The 21303-nt window shown below is 50.6% G+C and overlaps 1 protein-coding gene across 1 annotated transcript in view; it reads right to left on the bottom strand.

The window, feature by feature from the left end:
• Positions 1 to 15417, bottom strand: part of SLC12A8 (solute carrier family 12 member 8) — a 47748-nt gene extending 32331 nt beyond the window's left edge. The window contains exons 1-4 of the mRNA XM_010129414.2: positions 15284 to 15417; positions 14325 to 14471; positions 11421 to 11612; positions 8609 to 8840 (exon numbers count right to left, since the gene is read on the bottom strand). Coding sequence (XP_010127716.2) covers positions 8609 to 8840; positions 11421 to 11612; positions 14325 to 14471; positions 15284 to 15352 — 640 coding nt within the window. The 5' untranslated portion in view covers positions 15353 to 15417. The remainder of the gene's footprint in view (positions 1 to 8608; positions 8841 to 11420; positions 11613 to 14324; positions 14472 to 15283) is intronic.
• Positions 15418 to 21303: the final 5886 nt, after the last annotated feature.

Here is a 21303-nt window from a genome sequence, read left to right as displayed (position 1 = left end):
ACCACCGGCAGGGATGAAAAGGGGGTATTTTGGTCACGCTTCAAGCGCCGGCACGGAGACAGGCATCATGCCAGCAGCTGCCAACAGCCTTGGGGTAGGGCGATGAATCACGCCCATGCACAGATATTTCTCAGTTCAGCAGACAAATTAGCAAGCGTGGAGACGGACAGTGCTGTCGAGGGGAAGCGCTCACTGTGTATTTTTTCCACCTTGCTCTTCTCCAAAGTCTCCGGACTCAGCAGGTAACCTCTTCTCAAGTTGCTCAGGGTTTCGGCAGCGTGCCCCGGGGCCTGGCTGCCACAGGATGCTCTTGGAAACACGGGTTGGTGCAATGTCTGCCGTGTTATGGGAGGCATGGAGGAGCACGGGATTTGTGCACCGAAAACCCTTGAGCGAGCAAGAAAGCCTAGGGCAGAAGCACCGGAGGGTGATCTGTTTGAGGAAACCTGCAAAAAACCTGCTCGGGGGCCATCAGTCCTTTGAATATGTGACAAACTCAAGTATTCACATCCTCCCCCTCTACTCAGTTCACCAGAGACCCAGAGAAGGAGACTCAAGGCTCGGGGGTGGCTGACTCCTGGTCCAGTCTCCGTGTGGAGCATCCCAGCCCAGAGAGCCATCAGGTCACAAGCATCTTCCTTTCCCTACAGTCAACAGACCTGCAATAATGGGAGACGGCCAACAGCTAAAAAACAGCAAAAAAAAGAAAAAGGCAGAATAAACAAAGGGAGCTACTTAAGTTCGTATTTAGCTAACAGGGCAACTTTTATCTGCAGGATGCTGTCACCTCTCTCAAATCACACAGGAACCTATGCTGCCTCCGAGCTCTCCCAGCCACATCGTTGCTCCTCCGGGACCGGGCTGTGTGGGAGGAAGCAGGAATTTCTACCCAACTCCCCATGTGCCTGCTTTATCTCCACCTCAGCTTCTCGGAAGGATGGAGAAGTGGAAAACCACTGGCGTACAAAACAGCGCACACAGAGCCCAAAAGCACCCACACGGGCAGTTCCCCATCACAAAAGCCCAGTGCCTCGGCACTGCTTAAATAAAGGAAAACTCAGGAATGTGCTCGTGGCAGTAGCTTGTAGAGCCCTTTGGCACTGATCCTGTCTGTATAGGTGGGTGAGTTTTAAATTTTTTTTTTGCAAAAAAAAAAACCCCAAAATGGGTATTTTCTGCAGGTGGAAAATCGGAAATTTTGGTTAGAAGAAAAACAGAAGAAATTTTAACATGGGTATTTCACTTTATAAAGTCCACTTATGTTTTATATTATTTAACGCTAAGCACAAGACTTGCCGTAATATATAAAATCCTTCCATTAGTATTTTATTTTTGATGTGGTATCCACTACCTGGCTTGTTCAGCGGTACTCAAACCAGCCAGTGGAAACGGTTTTATTCATTACAAAGAGGAGGAGAAGTAGAATGTCCCTTGTTTCACCCTTTTTCTAGGAAAACTGTTTGCATCAATGGAATATTATTATAAATTATAGAGCGGTATTTCTTGGAAGTCATGCCCACAGCCCCTGGTTGTGGGAGGCTCTGCAGAGCTCCTCTGATGAAAAATCTCAGTCTTGCGAAATCAGAATTTAGGCTGAATCAAGGCACAACAATTGGAGGAAAATGAATGGTATTTGAGCGGCAGCAGCGATGACACACATCCTTTGGGCTCATTGGAGTGACCTCCTTTCTAACTCGGAGCTACTCCATGTACTGCTTGGGACAAAGCCCAATCCCTGTCGATCAAATCCCCATCTTTCAAAAGAAAGCCGTTAACCAAAATATAACATAATCCACTGGACCCTGCCATGGTCTACAGAGTCTTCTGCCATACTCATGACTAGAGCATCCCATACTTCCAAGGTATAGACATATTATCCAGATGACAATGGTATTTAAAAAGAAAACTATTCCGTTTGTTGATTTTTTGATTCTGTGTCCAAAATGATAGTTTGATTTTATTTTTGGAAGGTTTTCATTCTCCTCTATACAACACACACAGCTACAGCTTCAAATCTATTTTCAGACTGCAAACTAGAAATCAAAAAGTATTTGATTTTGGAAAGGTTTTTTTGTTTGTTTGAAACTGTTAATTGAGTTAAGTTTAAATCAGAGAATACATTTTCCCTACCAAAATCACATTTTTCAATGAATGCATTTCCCCTTTGAGTAGAACAGAAAACCAGCAAGAACGACTGGGCCACCACCCAGGTCAGTGAAGGTACAACCAGGCTAAAATCTCTTACCTACAGCCAAAAGAGGCCAAAAATTGTTAACACAAGCCAGCAGAGAAGATGATGAGCAGTAGATAAGGACACATGTCCCATGAAAAGTTCTCTCTTTAGCCTAGAGGACGAATGCAAACTAGAAGTAAAACGTCTGGAGAAAGAATCTAATACCTAGAAATTATCTTTATAAATTAAATCCCTAAATAAGGCAAGTGGATTCAGGGCACAGCTGAAGTGTGACTGGAATTAAATACCAGTGGAATGAAAAAAGAGGAGGTAAAATATCTCTATCATTTGAAAACAATTATCTAGTGGCATCAAAAAACGAAAAAAAAAGAAAAAATGAATGCAATTAAATAAAGCTGTCCAGTTTAAACAAAGCAAAAGGGAGAGATGGAAAGATTACGGGATGATGTATATCTTCCTCGAGCCAGTCGGTTTTATGAGGTCTCTAGCATTAAACAAGTTGCTGCTAAAAGGAGAGCCTGCATGGGAGGTTTTCTGGGGGGAGCGGCTGGGGAGAGCCCACACGAAGGCAGTGTCTACCAGGGGACAGAGCCAGCCGAGGTATTCCAGGATTTACTAACAAGCTCTAGGAAGATGAACTTCGCATCACCTCACAGGGAAGCAGTGAAGAAATCAAAGGTTAAACCAACCTGTATAAATGAGCAGCAGTATTACCCATTAAGCAAGTTTAAACCTGTAACGGCCTCAGCAAACCCTCTCCTGCTCCAGGAATGGACCTGGGCCAGCCCTGCCCATGACAGCACCATGCAGCAGCATGTTTTAGGGTGTCAAACGAGGCCAGGACCCTCCTCTTCCTCAGCAGCACGTGGCAGAGGGCTGCCCACTCACCAGCCCCACGTGGATGCTCGGATGGCGCAGCTTGGAGAAGAGGAGACCAAAGAGAAACACAAGGGGTCTTTCAAGCAAGGTGCTTTAACACAGAAAGGAAGGACATCGTCTGGTCCCTAAGTCCTTGAGAGACGCAAAGCAGCTGGCTGCAGGAAGCAGGGGTTAGCTCAGGAGAGCTGCAACTGGAACAGGGTCCCCCGGGATGCAGCAGAGGATCCATTGCTGGAAATACTTAAGAGCAGGTTAGACGCACACGGCATCCCCAGCACAGCGCGGCGGGTGCAGGAGGGTAGGGACCCACAAGCCTTGAGCTCTCCTCCCCTCCTCCTTACCTGGCTCTTTGGAGATGCTTGAGGGCAGCGGGCTCAGAAATCCTGCCTGGTCTCCGCGGAGTTGGGCCACAGGGATGCCAGCACCAGCCCCGGGTGAGCAGCAGCTGGATCGACACCCTGAGCGTCCACCGGCCAGCCAGACCACTGCTCCTCAATGAAGTCCTACTGCCAGGTGTCCTCCAGCGAGGAAACACCGTGACAACCTACCTACAAACAGGGCAGCAGAGTGGAACCATGCGCAAAGTTACATCTCAACCTAATCTTTTTTTTTTTTTTTTTTTTTTTTTAATAAACTGCTTTAAATACCTACTTCAGAGAGCCTGGACAGAGCAGTGTAGCTTTCCTCTCACTATCTAAACAAGGCCCCTAACAATGTTATCGCTTTTCAAAACACATCTGTCCCGCAGCTCCTAGCCCAGACAATTGGCAGGTAACCAGTTAATAAATGTCTTCGCCAGACTGTTGAATAGGCTGGCCCCAGCTCAAGAGTGATGTCAGGGCCATTCAATGTGCTATAATTGGAAAAACCTGGGGAAAGCAACCCTGTGTTTTTTAATAAATAAAGAGTGTATTAGCAGCCTCTTGCTTTTATTCACCACGGTGTCTACCTTGTTCGGTAGCAAAGTGGGATTTTTTTTTTCCTGCAGCCGCTCGCTCAGTGATTTCTACTCGGAATTTGATGCCAGTTTCCAGATGTGTCTCAAGCCAGGAAGTCAGCAATCAGCCTGGATAAAGCCTCTGGGATTAGCTGCTGATCATCTTCTGACACACACATCCTTCCTGCACCCTCTCTTATGAAATTGGGGCACACCCCTTGTGCCCAAAAATAAAATAAAACAACCCAGAGCCAAGGAAAAGCCCCTGATTAGGCAGCTTTGATCACTTACATATTAAATATGTGGGAATATATTTAATTAATTCAATCCATCAAAGCCCCCGAGGAACCGTTTGATGGATCTTTACAACACCAAAGTGTTTATAGACATAAATTACTTTAACAATTGCAGGTTCCCTGTCTGCTGGAGCAGCCCCAGGGGAAGCTCATCTCCCACAGCTTCTCACCAGTGGTACCCACGGGAGTGCATCAGCTTCCCCAGCTCGGCCGCAGAACGCCCGAGAGGGATGAACCCTCCAAAAGATGCAAGAAGTGAGAATAATAAACGGGTTTTCTGGGCTCAGTGTGAGCAACTTTGGGAAGCTAAAGCCCAAGTGGGTGACATGAAGGATGTGGTTTGTGTGGAAAATAATCCCAGGCAGAAGCTTCCTGACAGCAACGCGCCTTTCAAGCTTCCCCATGTCCCTGAAAAATAAATTACATGGCTTCCCCAGCCGGGAGGAGGGGTGGGGGGGCGGTCCCAGCCCAAAGGGACTTAATTAAAGAATTCTCAACAAAATCATTCTTTTTCCCCTCCCCAGGCATTTAAGAGGCTGTTGTGGAGTCCCTTTTGCTCATGTTGCAATTCCTTTCATCTCCCCAACAAAGCACAACCAAATTAACACCAGCCCTCCCCCCAGTGACCGCCCCGCCGCAGCTGCTTTGCTTTAACAGGGCACCTGAGAGCCGCTGCCAAAACAGGAAAGCAGGCGCCTAATTGAAAGGGAGTATTTGGGAGTCACCCTACACAAAAATTACCAGAGATATGCTAGGAAAATAAAAAAGTGGGCATTAACGGCCAGCTTATCTTCTTTTTCCGTGATTCTAGTGTTCGGGACATGAAGAGGCCAAAAAGTTTCACATACTGTTCTGAGGAACTGGTCACGCAGAGGAGCATCCTCTCCTTAACGTTCACCACTCCCTCCAGAATAACTCGGGCTGACTTTGAGGTATGGACGTCCCAAATTAAAATGCAAACGTACGCAAGCCAAGAAAACGCTGCATCGCTACCACGCAACCGTGCAGCAAGCGCTGGGTCTTCGTTACGGGTCGAGAAGTTGAGCGCTGCCCAATTTCAATTCACCTGCGTTAGGTTTGGTACAAACAACAACTTGTGCCCAGGGAGAAGGAAAATACGGATGTTTTCCATCCTGAAGAAGGAGCATGGGGGTCTCTGTTTCTGGAGGTGGGATTGAATTTTAAGACGAGTGGCCAGAGACAGGTTGGTTTCCAGACAGCACAGGGAGCCCCTCTCCTCACTACCCACCCCTGGCCACGGGTCACATCTGTGGGACTGTGACCCACCCCTGGGGTAAGCACCAGCCAGAGCCAAGGTGGGGATTTAGGATTAACTCAAAAAAAATCAGCCAGTCCCACCCTACTCTGCAGGCAGCCCGTGGAAAGGAGCAAAAGCCCTCAGAGCCAGGCAGAGGGACTGGGCATCTTGGCGGGGGTGGCAGCATCTGGACAAGCGACCCAGAGCATTCCCTGTCTGCTGGAGACACTCGCTCCTCTGGCCCCACCTCCGGGCTGCAGGAGACTCGGAGTGGGAGCAAGCCACGGCAACAGAGAGAAGAAAAGAAAAAAAAAGAAAAGGAGAAAAAGCAGCGGGAAGCCCTGCTGAGAAGCCCCCTTTTGTGTAAACACTCTCTGTCCTCAAACTAAAAATAAAGGCAAACCACAGGAAGGGAGTGAGTGCTTGGACAATATCCGATTCGGTGTGTGCCTGGGTGTGAGCTGAGGGAATGGGGAGAAGAGCCGGGGACTCCACCCAGTGCAACCACACAAAGGCAGGCGTTTAAGACCTTCAAGATGGACAGGCATTCCTGGAGATTATTTAAATCCAAATAACTGCTGCTTGGCAGATGCGCAGCCCTTTGGTATGTGCGCAGCACTTGGAAATGCAAAGCGAGGGAAAACGCTGCCGTGGCAGGAGCGGGAAACGCAGGGTGACTGCACCAGGCCCATTTTACAGGTTCGGAGACCGAGACCCAACACTGCAAGCTGAGACCCCATAAACTCATCATAAAACAAGGAAGCAACTCAGGCAGGATGTCAGCTAAAATCTTTCCAGCCCACAGGTCTGTCCCCAAAAATTACCTCTCCCATGACTCTCCCCGCATCTCCCCTGCGCCCTTTGCATCTTGGTCACCGCTGCAGCCAAAGAACCAAAACCAAAACAACTGCCCACACGGGAAGGCTGTGGAGAGCTCAGCAGTTGACTGCCCACCCCAAAGGGGTCTCAAATGCTTCCCCAGGTGCTGGGGCTCAGATGGACGCCACCCCACCATGGCCATCAGCCGACTCCGGAGGATGGAGCTTCACCACCACTCGCATGTCCCACCCGCAGCCTGGGAGGGATGCTTTGCTGACGGGTGCAATTGCACCCAGGAGACAAGCATCCATCCATGCTGCACAGAAAGCATGCCAGACAGAGCGAGGAGGCTTCTTGAAGCCCAGCGCTCACCATTGGTGCTGACACACCACTCAGAGGCCTTCTGGGGAAATGCAGGGCTTGGGAGGAACCAACCGTTCAGCCTGGACTTGAAGCAGCTCTCTCACAAGGAAGCGGGCTGTAAAAGCAGAGAAGCCCACGGCTCTTCCCCGCCAGCCTCATGGCTGCAGGTCCCACCATACGGCCAGCGCTGCTCTGGGGTACTGGCACTTGGGGCTTGGATCAGGCCACCATCAGCCCAACCCATGCCCTGCAAACCCTCCTCTCTTTAGCCCGCCACGGCTAAACAGAAGCATCTGCGATGCTCAGCTGCCTCATTCCTTTCCTTTCTCTATTTTCTGTCGGAAGAAAACGACATAGCACTCGGCAGTGGAAGAAATCAAAGGCGACTACATTGACCTCAACTCGGGCACGTTTCCTGCTGACGTTTGTACTCCTCTGGTTCTCTCCCAGTCTCACGTTCACGTTCCTACCACCAGCTCTCACCCCAAGCATTCATTTTCTCCATTTTCTCTCTGCTATTAGAAAGGTCTCTAGGTCCGCATTAAAGGTCTCCTCTGAGCACAACCCAAATGCAAACACTCCCCCCGTTTCCTTTAGAGAACAACTTCCTACCAAACACAGCTGTTTGGAGCAGGTCAGATTCTTTCTCTGCAAAATACCCCACACGGAGCACAACTGTCCTTGCTCCATTCTCCTTTGCAAGCGTCTGCTGAGACTTTTACCAGCTTTCATTTGGGGCATTTCTCACACATTAAATATAAAATGCAAACACCTTTCCACACAGCTCTCTCCAAAAGGGGAGCAGCTGCCGGTGCAGCTCACCCCACGGTCCTTGCACACGATGCCGGCAGCATGAAAATCCATCCACGCCATCGACGCTGTGAACACCTACGTGACTTCCCTCCCACCATCTGACTCGGTGGCTGAATCCTAACTAAATCTAAACTGAAGATCTTTCCTTTCAACCCAGTTTGGTAGGTCACTTGCAACCCCCTAAGGTGCCGCTGGACACAGGGGACACCAAGAAGAAGGGGACACCAAGAAGAAGGTGACACCTTCTGTTTACTCAGCTAATTACACTTGGTTATTGCTGGAGCCACCGCTGCGGCACTCATAGACAACTTCCACCCCAACTCCCCACGTCTTGAGATGTGTTTCCCTGCAAACACCTCTCTGGGGTGAGGAGGAAGGGAGAGGAAGGTGGCTCGGGGTGCAAGCGGGACTGCAGGTGGGAGCCCCCGAACCTCCGCCTTGCCTGAGCTGGAGCTGCCACTGCAGGCTGAAGTCATGCTGGGGAAGGTTAATGGGGGAGACTGGCACCCATGGCTCCTTGGAAGCCCAGCAGTCACCTGCCCCAGCCCACCCAGCTCCCCAGCATGGCTCTAGGCAGCAAATCCAGTGGTGTGAGGCTCAGGGCACAGCTCACTATAGCCGGGGTCTAAGTGACCCCAGGGGCCTCTGGGGAGATCTTAAATCAAAGCTGCAATCCCCCCTTTCCTTGGGCACAACGCTTAACGTGGAGTTAGACAGCAGAAGGCTACAAAGAGCAACTGCAAAGGCAGTGTGCTCTGTTGTTAGGAAACCTCCAAGTGCAATACAAGAACAAGCGCACACATTGAGAGCTTAATTTCTGAGGTTAAATACCCAAATTAGTGAGGTATCCTCAGTCATGCTCTGGAAATACTGATTTCTTGCAAAACTACGAATCACCTCTAAAAGATGGATACAAAAGGGCAGGGGCAACATCTGGAAGAGCTGAACTCCACCTCTGCCCAGATGTGTAACTTCACAGAGACACCTCAGGATAAAATCCCAGGGGATTAATGCCTCCTGACCCCAATGTGATGAACCCCCAGTTTTACCTGGATCAAGGTGTGTAAAGGACCCGATGACAAAGTCCAGCGTCGAGACGGCCAGCAGGAAGAGCAGCAGGAGCTGGAGCCTGATGATCCACTTCACGCCGGCCAGGTTGATGCCCAGCAGGCCCAGGAGGACAGCCAGGGAGATCCCGCGCACTGCCCAGATGTTGCTGAGGCTCAGCACGTCCGCGATGGACTCCGCAAAGCCAGTGATGTACATGGCACCTGCAACGCACTGAAGGACAGAGCTCTGCGAGTGCCCCGCGGGAGAACAAGGGACCTCCATCCGCAGCCCCCATGCCGGGCTAGGGGGTCTTCGTTCAGACAGACAGACAGACGTTGGCTGCCACAATACAACCTTTAACGTTACTCTGGCCTACAGGGACTGAACCTTATTGCTGTAAGACAGCATGCGGCCAGCGCAGTGTACCTGCCGCCTGGGTACAGAGAAGGCTGGGTGCTCGGGCCAGCAGTCCAGCAACTTTCCACTGGCTTTAAAATTTACCCTCCAGGAGAAACCACACTGGCTTCTCTGAAGGAGAAAAGGATGAATCAACCTCTCAGCTTCTTCCCTTCTTCTGTTTCTCCAAAGGAAAGGGTCCCAGCTCAACACCTGCCTAAAGAACGGCAATTTGCTTTCCCCTTCATTGCCTCCCAGGGTTTATTTTTAACTTGGTGTTTAGTTTGGACGTAAAGCCTGATGTTTCACCGGCTCCCCATCTCGTTGCTGGAACCGAGCCCGCACTTTTGAGGAGAGCGTGTTGTGCAAGCCGTGTCCCCTGAGCTCTGGGGAAAGCTGCTTGTTTGTCTTGCTGCAGAGCAGGACACGTGCCTTTCACGCCAAGGGCGGCAACGTGCAAGAAGGACACTGAAGGGAGCAGAGCAGAGAGAGCCTCTAGCAGCCTCAGCACTACAAGCTGCCTTGAAAGCTTTCCTCTGATGAACCATGAGCATCACCAGCAGAATGGCAGAGCTGGGTGCCCACAGACACCCCGCAACTCCACATGCGGCAACGGCTGGGGCCCCAGCAGCACAGGCTGGTTTCTCATGCGCTACCCATCTTGAAATCAGCTGAGTTCTAGGCTGACATTTGCAGAAATCAGTCCTTTAGGATATCTGCACACTTTGCAGGGTGAGGAACATAACTGCTTTTCAACACCCAGACAAGTGCTGCCGCTATCTTTGCTTTTGTGATTGTAGGGCTGGAGACTAGAAAACCTCTGCTTGCTCTGAGAGTTCTTACTGCAAACCTCTCCAGAAAAGGAGACTGCAGAAAAGAGCACCAAAGTCCAGACTCACGGTTAGAGCTGCAGTGACCATCATGGTTGACCTCACAGTGACCGAACACGTCAGCCTCCGCAGGACCTGGTAGCCGTGTACTAGATCGCTTAGAGCAATTGGATTACGCCTCTCCTCTGGAGCATCCCAGGAGGACAGCAAAGCCCAAGCAGGTCTCAGCTCACCTTGGCAGGACCCATCTCTGCAGCATCCCCAGGGCACCAAGCCACCTCATCTCCCAGGGCATCAGCAGCACATGGCCAGTCATCCCCCATTTGCCCCAGTCAGACCAGGGAACGAGGAAGACCCTTATTTCTGGCCAGACTCGCCTCATGACAGAGGTGACAGCACTCCGTGAGCATCTCATAGTGGGGGAGCAGCCTGCAGCTGGTGCAAAGAACATTGGGCAGAAAACACAGCCAAAGAGAAGGGGCAGGCACCAGCTTTTGGGAGTGGGCAAGGCGTTCCCAAACGAGCCGCCAGCTTCCACCCCACAGCCCCCCGTGCGCACAGGATCCCAAGGCGGGGGCCGGGGCTGCCGCAGCCCAGCTTTTACAGCCCTCAGGACAGGCTGCAACCTGATTGCTTTCCCAGACAGGGTCCACTCGGAGAGCGGGAGTGGAAAATATGACAGGAAGGATTCTCATGTGTGGCCCATTTCCATATCTTGGCTCGTAACTGTGTTTAGTTTGCATTTTATGGACACTTGCTTTTAATCTGAAGTGAAAGGAGAAGAGAGGGATATTTTTGGTTTGGGGGTTTTTTTAAGGGTTTTCGGAGATTGCTGCAAGCCAGTCAGTTAAAAACAAACCTCAATAAAAATGCTTCTCTGCTCGCCACATTTTATACTGCTCATAACATCTTTATGGGGGGAGGGGGTTAAGTTACTGCAGGTTTAAGAGATTACTTTCCATTCTTTATGTTTACTACTTGTGCGTTTGGCGCTCCACCACCATGACGGCTCCTTGGGGCCTCTCAGAAAACACAGAACTGCGAATTTTGGATCTTGAGAAGTCAATTAGCTGTGGCCCTCACTACTGCCCAGCTCTCCTCCCATACCAGCTCCACTTCTCCTGGCTCCCGTGGAGGAGCAGCCAAGGCTTGCCCATTCTCTAAGGGCACGGGGAGCACAGCAAGGCCAAGCCGCTGGCCCACAGCTGCTTGCTGTGCTTTAGGTGGCCACCCTGGCCTCTCCCGCTTCAGTTTAATTTCAGTCTCTCACTAGTAAGGGCATGTCCTGGCAATGGGGGCAATTTGGGATGGGAGGGCATGCCCTGCACTGTCTGCTTGTTCAGACACCCCGTTCGTCTGCCCTTGTGACCCATGCCAGCCGGTGCGTTGCCGTGCACAGGCTTGCTCTTGGGGAGCAGAGTGGGGCTGAATGCTCCCAGTGGTGCTCTCCCACCCACTCCGGGGTATTGGAGCATTACTCAGATTTTACTTGGAGAGTTACTTCTTCCAGCAGGAAAGCACAAAATTAATACCTGCATTGCAAAGGTTCTAAATTTTCTTTAAATAACTTAAAAAAAAAAAATACCTGGCCAAAAATGTAAAGGAGGCCAATGGTCCCCCCTACTTGACCTCCAAGGACAGTAGAAATCATGGAGTAGACTCCTCCACTTCCGATGCTGCACTTCTCACACACCCCAATTCCAGATAAGACTGTCACCAGGGCAACCAGGATGACAAAGGACACCAGAAACATGCCCATTACAATGCCGGTATTTCCCTGGAGTGAAAAAAAAAAAGAAAAAAAAAAAAAGATGATGATCAACTCACACCAACTCTGCTGAGACAGAAAAAGCACCTACCCCCTTCTAGTCACTAGAGATCAATGAATCTGGAGTCATTACAGATTAAAAAAAAAAACACCCTACCTCTACTTATCTAATTAATGTAACTGATTGCCCAATTTACAGTTCCTATTAGCACCACTTTGAAAAGACCTGCCTTGTCCTGGGGCTGGACAGACCTTTGCATGAGCAGGTTCTGCCCTGTCACCATCACCTGGCTCCTGCATGAACCACTGATTTTGTCCTCTGGTTTAAAAAGAACAAGGTCAAACAATGATTCAATCACCATGGGGCAGGGATCACCACCTATTTGCATGTTTTAGAATGATGTGCTAAAAAAAAAAAAAAAAAAAAAAAAAAAAATCACTTTTATACCAAAAAGTAGTTTCAAAATTGAACATCTGGGATTTGCGACAGCTGATTTATTAACAGCATCAAGCTCACATTTTAATTTTTCAGAACATTTACCTTTAAAAGCTCCAATCCTCCCAAACAACAAGAAACCAAAGAAAAAAAACCCCAAAGGCAGCACGGTGTGGAAGACAGGTAACACACTCACAAACCACCGCACACCAGCCCTTACCCGCAGGATGCACGCCCAATAAAGGGCAACTCTTGCTTTCCCTGTCCTCACTGGGAGTTTTGTGCAGAGGATTCAGCCTTGCTGAAAAAACAAAACAAAACAAAACAAAACCCCTCCATCCTGCTCAGGGCAAGGAGGAGCTGCTGCCTTACCAGCCACCCTCTCGCACATGGCTGTAATTTATTTTCCAGGGTCAAAAGTTTTCCCTCGTGCTCCAGCCCACCTTCCTCCGCTGACAAATCGCTCAGCCTGGCGCGCAGTGATTCCAAAAGCACGATCAGAAATCTCCGGTGCCCAGCGCTTCGGTAACATCTGGCTTCCCTTCCCCAGCCTTTCCTCACGTTACAGCCTATGTCCACATTCAACTTCGCTCCAGCGACGCTCATTTCTGAGGTGGTGCTAGCCTTGATGGGGGTTTGTCTGTCACCAGCACTAAAAGGCTGCTTCTCAGCTTTGGCGTTTGTTGAAATCCCAGACTTTTTTTTTTTCTTTTCTCCTTTTTTTTTGTGAAACAACAGAAGCATATCCAGGATGTTGCTACCATCATAAAATCCTATTTTGGTTCAGCATCCTGCTGCCTTTGACAGGAGCTTTATCTGGTCAGGGGGGAACGCAGCCAAGGTTTGCTACAAACGCAGCTGCTGGCTGGTCAGCACCACTACAGCCCACTACAACCCAATACTCCTTTTTAAAAGAACAGCTGTTCTTTTTCTTCAACAACTTACCCTCAGCTTAAAAGGGCTAATAAATCCAACACGCTTCAGTTTAAAAAAGAAAAAAAAAAAGGGAAGCACACATATGCAAACATACATGTAGTCTTGGGCTTTTCCAGCATCTGCTGGTGGCACCAGTCTACTGGAGCAGCTAGGTAACGGGCAATCCAATGGCTCCCACAGAAGAAAGGGTTAACACCAGTCCATGGAGGAAGGCTTGACTCACAGCAACAATAGGAAGCAGAGAAAGTGGGAAGAAAAAGCCCCTGTTAAACACTGACGCTTATTTATGCATGCGTGCTGGAAGGGGTTAGTGCAGTCTTACAATACTTTTCGGCAAGATTGCGGTCCCTTGGAATTGCACAGCTTTACCAGCCCTGGCTCTGGAAATTTATAGCAAAAGCCTGACTCTGCAAAGGGCTTGACATATGACCATCCCCTGCCAGGGGAGCTCTCTGCCAGCCCCGACTTCTCCCTTCCCTTTTATGCTAGCTTCCAGCTGGTTCAGTTTTTCTTTATTTACTGCCTTTATTTTTATTTGCGTGTGTTCCAGCAGAATTTGCTTTCAAAGGAGACATGGAGGAAATAAGATCAGGAGGAAAAGGGAGCTAGGAAAACCATCCTGCCTCCTCCACCACGACGACTGCAGCTCCTCTCAAAGCCCCCAGTAAAGCCATTTTCAATACAGAGTGCAAGCGTCTTCCTGCTCCTGTTGCAAAATGTCCACCGTGCCTGTGACACGAACTCTGCCCGAAGCTCAAATCCCACCCCTCCCTGGGGGAGCTTTCCTTCTTCTAAGGGGAAATTTTAAGAGATAATGGAACATTTCTGCATCATGAGGGGAGCAGAGACACTCTTCCAGGCTCTGACCCTCAGTGAGATCCTACTCTGCATCCACAAGTGGAAGGCCCTTTGACAGCGATAACAATTTCACCTGACTGAGGACTCTCCATTCCAGACATCGGAGACTCCAACACTGACACATTTGGAAGAAACCTGCTTCAGTGGTCTTGGGAAGACACCCAAGTAGCTGTAACTACAGCAATACACTTTACCTGAAAAGCAGTTATTTTGCCCCAACAATACAACACAATGGTGTCCCTTTGATTGCCAAGGTTGGTTGTCGTGGTTTTCCTTCTTAAAGCTAAAATAGGAAACCACTTACAAAGACCACTTCAGCTTTACATTTTAGTGGAACTTTTTGAAATGCTACAAAATACCAGAGGACGTAAGCAATGCCTACAATGAGCAGCACAGAATTCAAAACACTTGGCTGGTGTTGGAGATACAAGGGAAGGAGGTGAAGAGGAAAATGCCTATTCACACATGCAACCAAGTCAGGACTCACTCACCACGAGCCATCCCGTCCTCAGGAAAAGAACCACTCCAAAAATGTTGATCATGCAGGAGGTAAAGACGCCATCCCACGTTCCAAAAAGCACCGGCTCCCACACAAACAGCTGGATCTTCCACCAGGGCTTGGTCTGTGTTTGAGATACCTAGAGGAAAGCAAGGCCTTCGGTTTTACCTCTCGTGTTTCATAGGCAGGCTGCAGAAGTGGTGCAACACTGAGCCACCAACCCTGAGACGGATGGCCACCAGCAGCTGCCAAGACACCACTGTGCTGCAAGTTGTCTCTAAGATGAAGGGGCAGCAGAGCTGTTGGGATCACTGGAAGACAGGGTTCCCTGTCAAACCCTATTTATATTACTGTAGGATAAGCAGCAACAGAATCCTACTCAGCCTCAGTGAATTAACCCCGTTAATGACATTAACCTGAACCAAAAACACCATGCAAGGGGTTCTTCACAGAGCCTGCAGCTACAGATTGTGCTTCTCCTTCTGTCCCTGCCAAGCACCGCACCAAGACAAGGAGGGTCCTCAGTGTACTGCAGTCTCTTAGAGGAGACGACAAACCAGGCTGGACCAACTGGGACGGACAGAGTAGAATCATAGAATGGTTAGGGCTGAGTAGGTTAAGATGGTCTTCCCACCACACACAGTCATCTCTGATCAGGTCACTATGTTTCTAGAGGAGACAGAGGTCTCTGGGGCACCAGCAAATTTCAGAGCTGCTGGAACTGAGACTTGAAACTCCAGGGAAACTGCAGTTTTCCTATTGCAACTACTCTCTGGAAACCAAATTCCTTCTTTTCTTTTCTAAATAGTACATCTCGGGTTTACATAGCAAAAAGAAGGGCAGTTTTGTTACTTCAGTCCTGTTTACCTGCCACAGAGGTGAGCAGGAGGAGGTGCAGAGACCATGGAGACGGAAACTTGGGCTGTGAAGGGAAATGGCTCTCGGACGTACCTGCTGTGCTTCCTCGTGGAAAAGCTCTTGGACGTATCCCTCACTTCTGGCACCGTTCAGGCTGAACATCGTACCCTCACCTTGCCTCCGCCTGCCCAACGCGCAGCTCTAACGCTCCAACAGACGAGGCTGACCCGAGCAGAAGGTCAGCTGTTCTCCTCGGTCAGATTCCTGCGGTGCTGGATGCTCTGTTGTAGAAGACTCATGGTTTTATTGCACTTTACTGGGAAAATGGGAAAGACAGAAGACACGACTGTTGCTTTCTTATTCTGCAGAAGCGCAAGGCTGTTACCCAGACAGAGCTGACAGGGGCTCGTAGCAGATGCTGAACCCCAGAGCGACAGCGCAGAGAGCAATGCTCCCCCAGCACCCTCCTGGGGCCTGCCCTCGGCACAGGCTCTATCATCAGCCCTACATTTAACGGCCCTCGGTGGCCTTTTCTGAATCTATCCACACCCCTGGCCTCCCCAGCATCCTGCAGCACTACCTCCACACCTTCACTTCTCCGCCGTCTGGGAAAAGTATTTCCTTTCATCGGTTTTAAATCTGGTGCCTGTTAATTCCATTGCGTGCCCTCACGCTCGGGTGACAGGGGACACGTGAACTACTTACTTCCCAGCACCGCTAATCGCTTCACAGCCTTGTTCACATCCCCTTCTGTGTGGTCCATACCTGTACTGGTCTGCTGTACATTTTGCAAACTAGAGCCCTGCCGACGCAACCTCTCCCCTGACGAGCAGCCTCCTCACCCTGCTCTGCCCCTCTTCCAGTACGATGGAGATGGAACTGGAGCGGCCAAACGCTCCAGCCCCACAGACGCACACCCTGCATTCCTGATGCTCTCAGCCCCATCCCCTGCACCGATGTGATCGCACCCGCCCTTGGAGGTACAGTCGCCTTGCCTGCAGTGGCTCGACTTCAAATTTGTACCTGCCACAGGCAGACTCTGGCAGTGGGTCAGGCTTAATTCAACACCACAAGTACACCAAGAAAGCAGCATCAGGCTTCATTTCAAGGATAACTTAACACATCTTTACAGAAGAGGAACGCCAGCACAAGCATTCCTCAAAATTGCTGGTTCCTCTGCTCCTTGGGCTGGTTTTCCTAGGAAGATCTCCCCTCTAATCATGGAGAGCTGCTTTTATAGACCTCCGTCCAGCTGGCTGCAAGTCTTAACTTCTCCCAAATGGTCTTGTGATGGCCATCGAGCAGTTGCCCACAGTCTCCCACAGCTACACCCTACCCAGAGGGTAGCAAGATGTGCTCCACAGCTGCGGGGAAGGCCGTTTGTCTGGATCGTCGGCTCTCCTGGGACTGAGACAGCTCCCTGGCCAGCTGAGCTCACGCACTTACAAGAACCAACCATGACCACACAAGGCTTGTGCCAACAGTAGACACCTTACCCGAGGCCACAGACCTGACTTTACAGGGCACAGTGTAGGAATCTCTGACTCCTCAAGCTTGCGAGCTACGGAGATGAGGCAACCAACAGAAATACATTTTTCCTATTTCACAGAAACTACTTCAGGTTGCTCAGGATTTCTCCATCACGGTCCGAATCCCAGCTCAGTACTTTCACCATCCTGCCTTTATTATTCTACTTTTAAATACCACATAACAAATAACCGGTGCTGCCGCCGCTCCACCACGGTGTCTCAGCCACAGAAGGTCTCCTGCAGCTGGGGGACAATGGCCAGCACAGGAGGTTTTTCTTCGCCCTGTCCACGTGGCCAGTTAAGCAGCATCAAAGCCATAAGAGTTCATCGATTTCCTGCTGCTCCCTCCTCTCTTTTTGAAGCAAATAAACCCTTCGCAATACCACAAATGGCTGCTGCTACGGGGAGATTGGGGCTTCAAGCAGGGTAAAAGCAGCAGGAGCAGATGAACTCTAAAGAAAAAAAGCTCATGATTCTATGCAAATAGCCGTGGCAATAAAAAAGGAAGATATACATGACATGAAAGAAGATTACGATTGAATAGCCATATTCTCCAAAGGTTCCCCAGTGCACCCCTTCCTCACCAGAGATTTCACCCAGTAATGGATTCCCCGTGGCCATCCAAGCTCCTGTCTTCCAGGGCAGTTCCAGCCTGATGGAAGAAGAGGCTGCAGCCCCTCCACCCCGCCACCAAGGCAGCCCAGGAGGAGGTGGCCCTGACCCCTTGCAACAGCTCAGGGTGGCTGAAGTCGCTCGTTCATCGTGCCCCCCGTGTGACAGCACGGGGCGGTTCAACGCGCCTGTTATTATCAATCTGAGATTTGCAACATATAGAGAGAAGTGCTCCACACAGGGATTTCAAGACCTGGAGCTCACCTTGCTGGAAAGGTGATCCTCTTAGATGTTTAAACCCCCTTATCTCATGGTTTCCTTCCTTTTTCTCACCGTCAAAACCCCTCTCCGTGCCCTTCCCACCTACCCCCACTCCCCTCGGCGTAAGAGCTTTCTCCTCCACAGCTGCAGGAAATTGCCTCTCCACTATCGCTCCTCCACGGCGCTTCCAACCGCTCGATGCCTTATTACTGAATCCCGCAACTGTTGACATCCCTCTTCAACGTCCGGATCCATCCCGCCCTGTGAAGCGGCCGAAGCAAACACAGGAGGGGCTGTAAAGCGCAGAGCTGAACAAACATGCCACAACAGACGCTGCACACGTAGCCGTGGCCCGATGGCACCTATTTTTTTTGCAATGTAGGGTCCGAAAGTGGAAAGTCCTTGAGGCAGGAGCCTTCCCCGCGTCCCACGCAGCACGCGACCCGCGCAGCGTGGTCTCTAAGTTGCCGCGCAGCACAGAGACGTTTCGCGGCAGTGTTATCTCTCTAGGGCACCAACCCAGTGGAAGCTTTTTTCTGCTACACGCAACAGGCTGCCAAAAAAAATCAAACAGGCAGAATTTTCCTCTAATATAAGCGAGCCTCTAACTCAAAAGTTAATTAATATTGGTTTTCCTCAAGTTTGTGCCAAAGACACTAACTAGTCTATAAATTAAAGAAAAATGGTTGTTTTAATCTTTCCATGCCATTTAGCACTCGAGAGAGCAGAAAAGTGTTGTAAATCCTCCTCGCAGAAACATCGCAAAGGCCCATGTCCTTTTCCTGAGACGCTTCTGTATTTAATTACAAAACCAGACTCCTACAAACGAAACTCCCGTGCCCTCCGCACCCTTTCAGAGCAGTAACATTTTATTAATCGTCGCATTCAAGCCGCTTCCGAGCTGAGCGCGGCTGCTCTGAGCCGCTCACCAGGTGGCTGCTGTGGAAGGGGAGAGGTGAACGCCTTCCGAGCGCGACTGCGGGTGGTCCCGCGGCCTCCGAAGCCTCCGCTCCCACCGGAGCAGGCACCTCCAAGCCTCCTTCCCTCCAGAGACCCAGCGGCCGACACCATTTGAGTTTTCATAAATCCCCTCAACTCCTCTCCAGGTCAAGTTCCTAAAAACACCTAATTTAGGGGACCCCGAGGAAGACAGGAATTAAAGGCAAATAAAGCAGCCGTCAGTGCAAGGAAGGTAACACCAGGCGCCGTTATTCCAGTTATTCCGTTACTGCAACGGCCAGGACAATTGCCCAACTCTTTTCGGGTTTGCACCTCTCTGCGGTGTAACGAGGGCTGCGGGAGGCGAGCGGCCGGGCGCACCCCAGCACCTCCGTTCCCCGGGGCGCTCGGGCGGCTCCAGTTTGGCAGAGGCCGCGGCACAGCCAACACCGCCGGGATCCGGCCCGCCCGGGGCTACCGGCACCGCCCGGCCCAGCGCCGCGCCCGCCCCTTCCTGGAAAACGCTGCAAGTACCTGCTCGCGCTTCCTTTTCGGTTTTTTTCTTCCTCCTTTTTTTCCCCACCCTTTTATTAATCTTTTTTTTTCCCTTGTCTTTTATTACTATTCTCTATTTTTGCCTTTTTTCCATTTTTTCTTTTCTTTTTTTTCTTCTTTCTTTTCTGTTTTTCTTTCTTTTCTGATTTTGCTTTCCTATTTTTTCTTCCCTATTTTCTTTTTCTATTTTCTTCTATTTTGCTTTCCTTTTTTTTTTTGTTTTTCTGTTTTCTCTTTTCTTTTTGCTTTCCCTTTTTTTTTTTTTTTTTGGTGCTTTCCTTTTTTTTTTTTTCCTTTCCTTTCCTATTTTTCTTTGCCTTTCTTTTTTCTTTCGCTTCCCTTTTTTTTCCCTGCCCCTCCCCCCTCTCTTTTTTATTCTTCAGCTTTTCTTTCCCCCGTTTCCACCCCTCCACCCCGAGTGAGCTGCCGCCCCGTCCCAACCGGAGGGCGCAGCGGGCCAAGCGCTCCCCGGGCTGCCCCAGCCGCTTGGGCTTTATCCCCCCTCGCCCCCGGCTCAGCGCGGGTGCCCTCGCCGCCCCGGTCCCACTCACCTGCAGCGCCCGGGCCCTGCCTCCCTCGTTCCCTCCCTCCTCCCCCCCCCAACTCCGCCAGCTCTCCCGCGGCGCCGCCTCCCGCGTGGGGCCGGCCCCGGGCTCCTGCCACGTCCGCCCGGGCACCGCTGCCCCCCCCCTCCCCGCACTCCCGCACCCAGGGAGCTGAGCCCCACCCGCGGGGAGCCCCCGGCCCACCTGCTGGCTTTAATCCGCTCGGTTTCGGCAGCGCCCACTCGCGCCCGGGGATCACGCCGGAGATTTCTTCCAGCACGGCAGCGCCAAAGTCATCGGCAGCGGCCCGCGTAACGCTGCGTGGGGGAAACCGAACTAACGGGGGTTTAGGAGCAGACTTCCCCGAAATCTGAAATTCTCAGGAGTCTGAACAAAAAAAAAAAAAAAAAAAAGGAAAAGAAAAAAAAAAAAGAAATAATAAATTTAATCGCTGCTGGGTTTCGGCAGGAGGGAAGGCTGCCAGCCACGGGAAGTGGGACTCCGACTCCGCGGAGGAGCGGCTGCACCTGGTTTCAACAGGAACGCGTTCAGTGTGACTTCCCTGTCCGGGGCTGCCAAGAAACCCTGTGACCCCGCGCAGGCAAAGCTCCGTCCGCATGAAAGGCCCAGGTTTTGGACACTCACAGTGTAAACAGGATCAAATCTAAAGCTAGGCACCCTTCCTTAGAGTGTGAATAGCGTCCACCGACTTCATCAACTTCCAAAATGAAGTCAGCCAAAATAAGCTGGGGACATTTTAATTTTCAATAAGGTATCCATACAAAACATCCATGTAATCTAGCGAAGCTGGTTCAGTTTTCCAGAGCATACTGCCAAGGCAAAGCACGATTCAAGCCTTTACTCTTGGACAGAAACAGCAAGGGCGAGCGAGTGGCAGAAAAGGAGAGCAAGAGTTTAGAGAAAACAGACCCTTCTTCTCAGAGGAGGATGAAGCCTAACTGAGGAAATCAGCAGGTATCTCCCCAAGATACCCCATTCCTGGAATATTTCAGCAGCTCTCCTCCAGCTCCCTTCTCTTTACACTCTTTACAGCTACCAGGGAACAGGTTCAGCCAGATTCTCTCACCTTGAGGGCCAGCGCAGAATCTGAAGCAAGCTTTGATTTGTTGCAGAACTGGTGAAGAGTCACTAATTCACCAAGGACGGAGCCTTGCCGCTTGCCTGCGGGCACATCTGCCCCTGCCTACGCATGCGCACGCTAAGCAAGAGCTGAAGTCATTTCTTGGGGCAGTTGCCACTGCCACCCCCCCACTGCTGGACACTCCTTCAGGAAATCCTGCCTCCCCACTGGGAATGACAACAGCAGAAATCCAGCAAAAGGACCACATTCACACGTTAAAACCACCAAGCAGTGCTGTTAAAATGCACTTTGAGGAGTGCTCAGCATTGGTCTCCGTCTGCTCCTATTTAAGAGATCGCAATTTTCAACCTTTTCCTTCCTGGCTAGGGAATCCAACCGGAGCACTCGTCCAGCGGGGCTGCGCACGTTCTTGAGGAGCACGCTGCTTTCCCATTCCCGGCACATGACAAAACCGTAGACCGACATACGCTGTCACTTCTCCAGGGGCAATCAGCAAGCGGCAGCCACATGCAAAGTGGTTTGCTCTCTCAAAGATCAGGCTTTGCAAATGAAGAGCTAACCTGAACACAA

Source organism: Chlamydotis macqueenii, chromosome 6 (genome assembly GCF_036417535.1).
Source record: "Chlamydotis macqueenii isolate bChlMac1 chromosome 6, bChlMac1.mat, whole genome shotgun sequence".
NCBI classification, from domain to species: domain Eukaryota; kingdom Metazoa; phylum Chordata; class Aves; order Otidiformes; family Otididae; genus Chlamydotis; species Chlamydotis macqueenii.
This window is presented reverse-complemented; position numbering and strand designations above follow the sequence as displayed.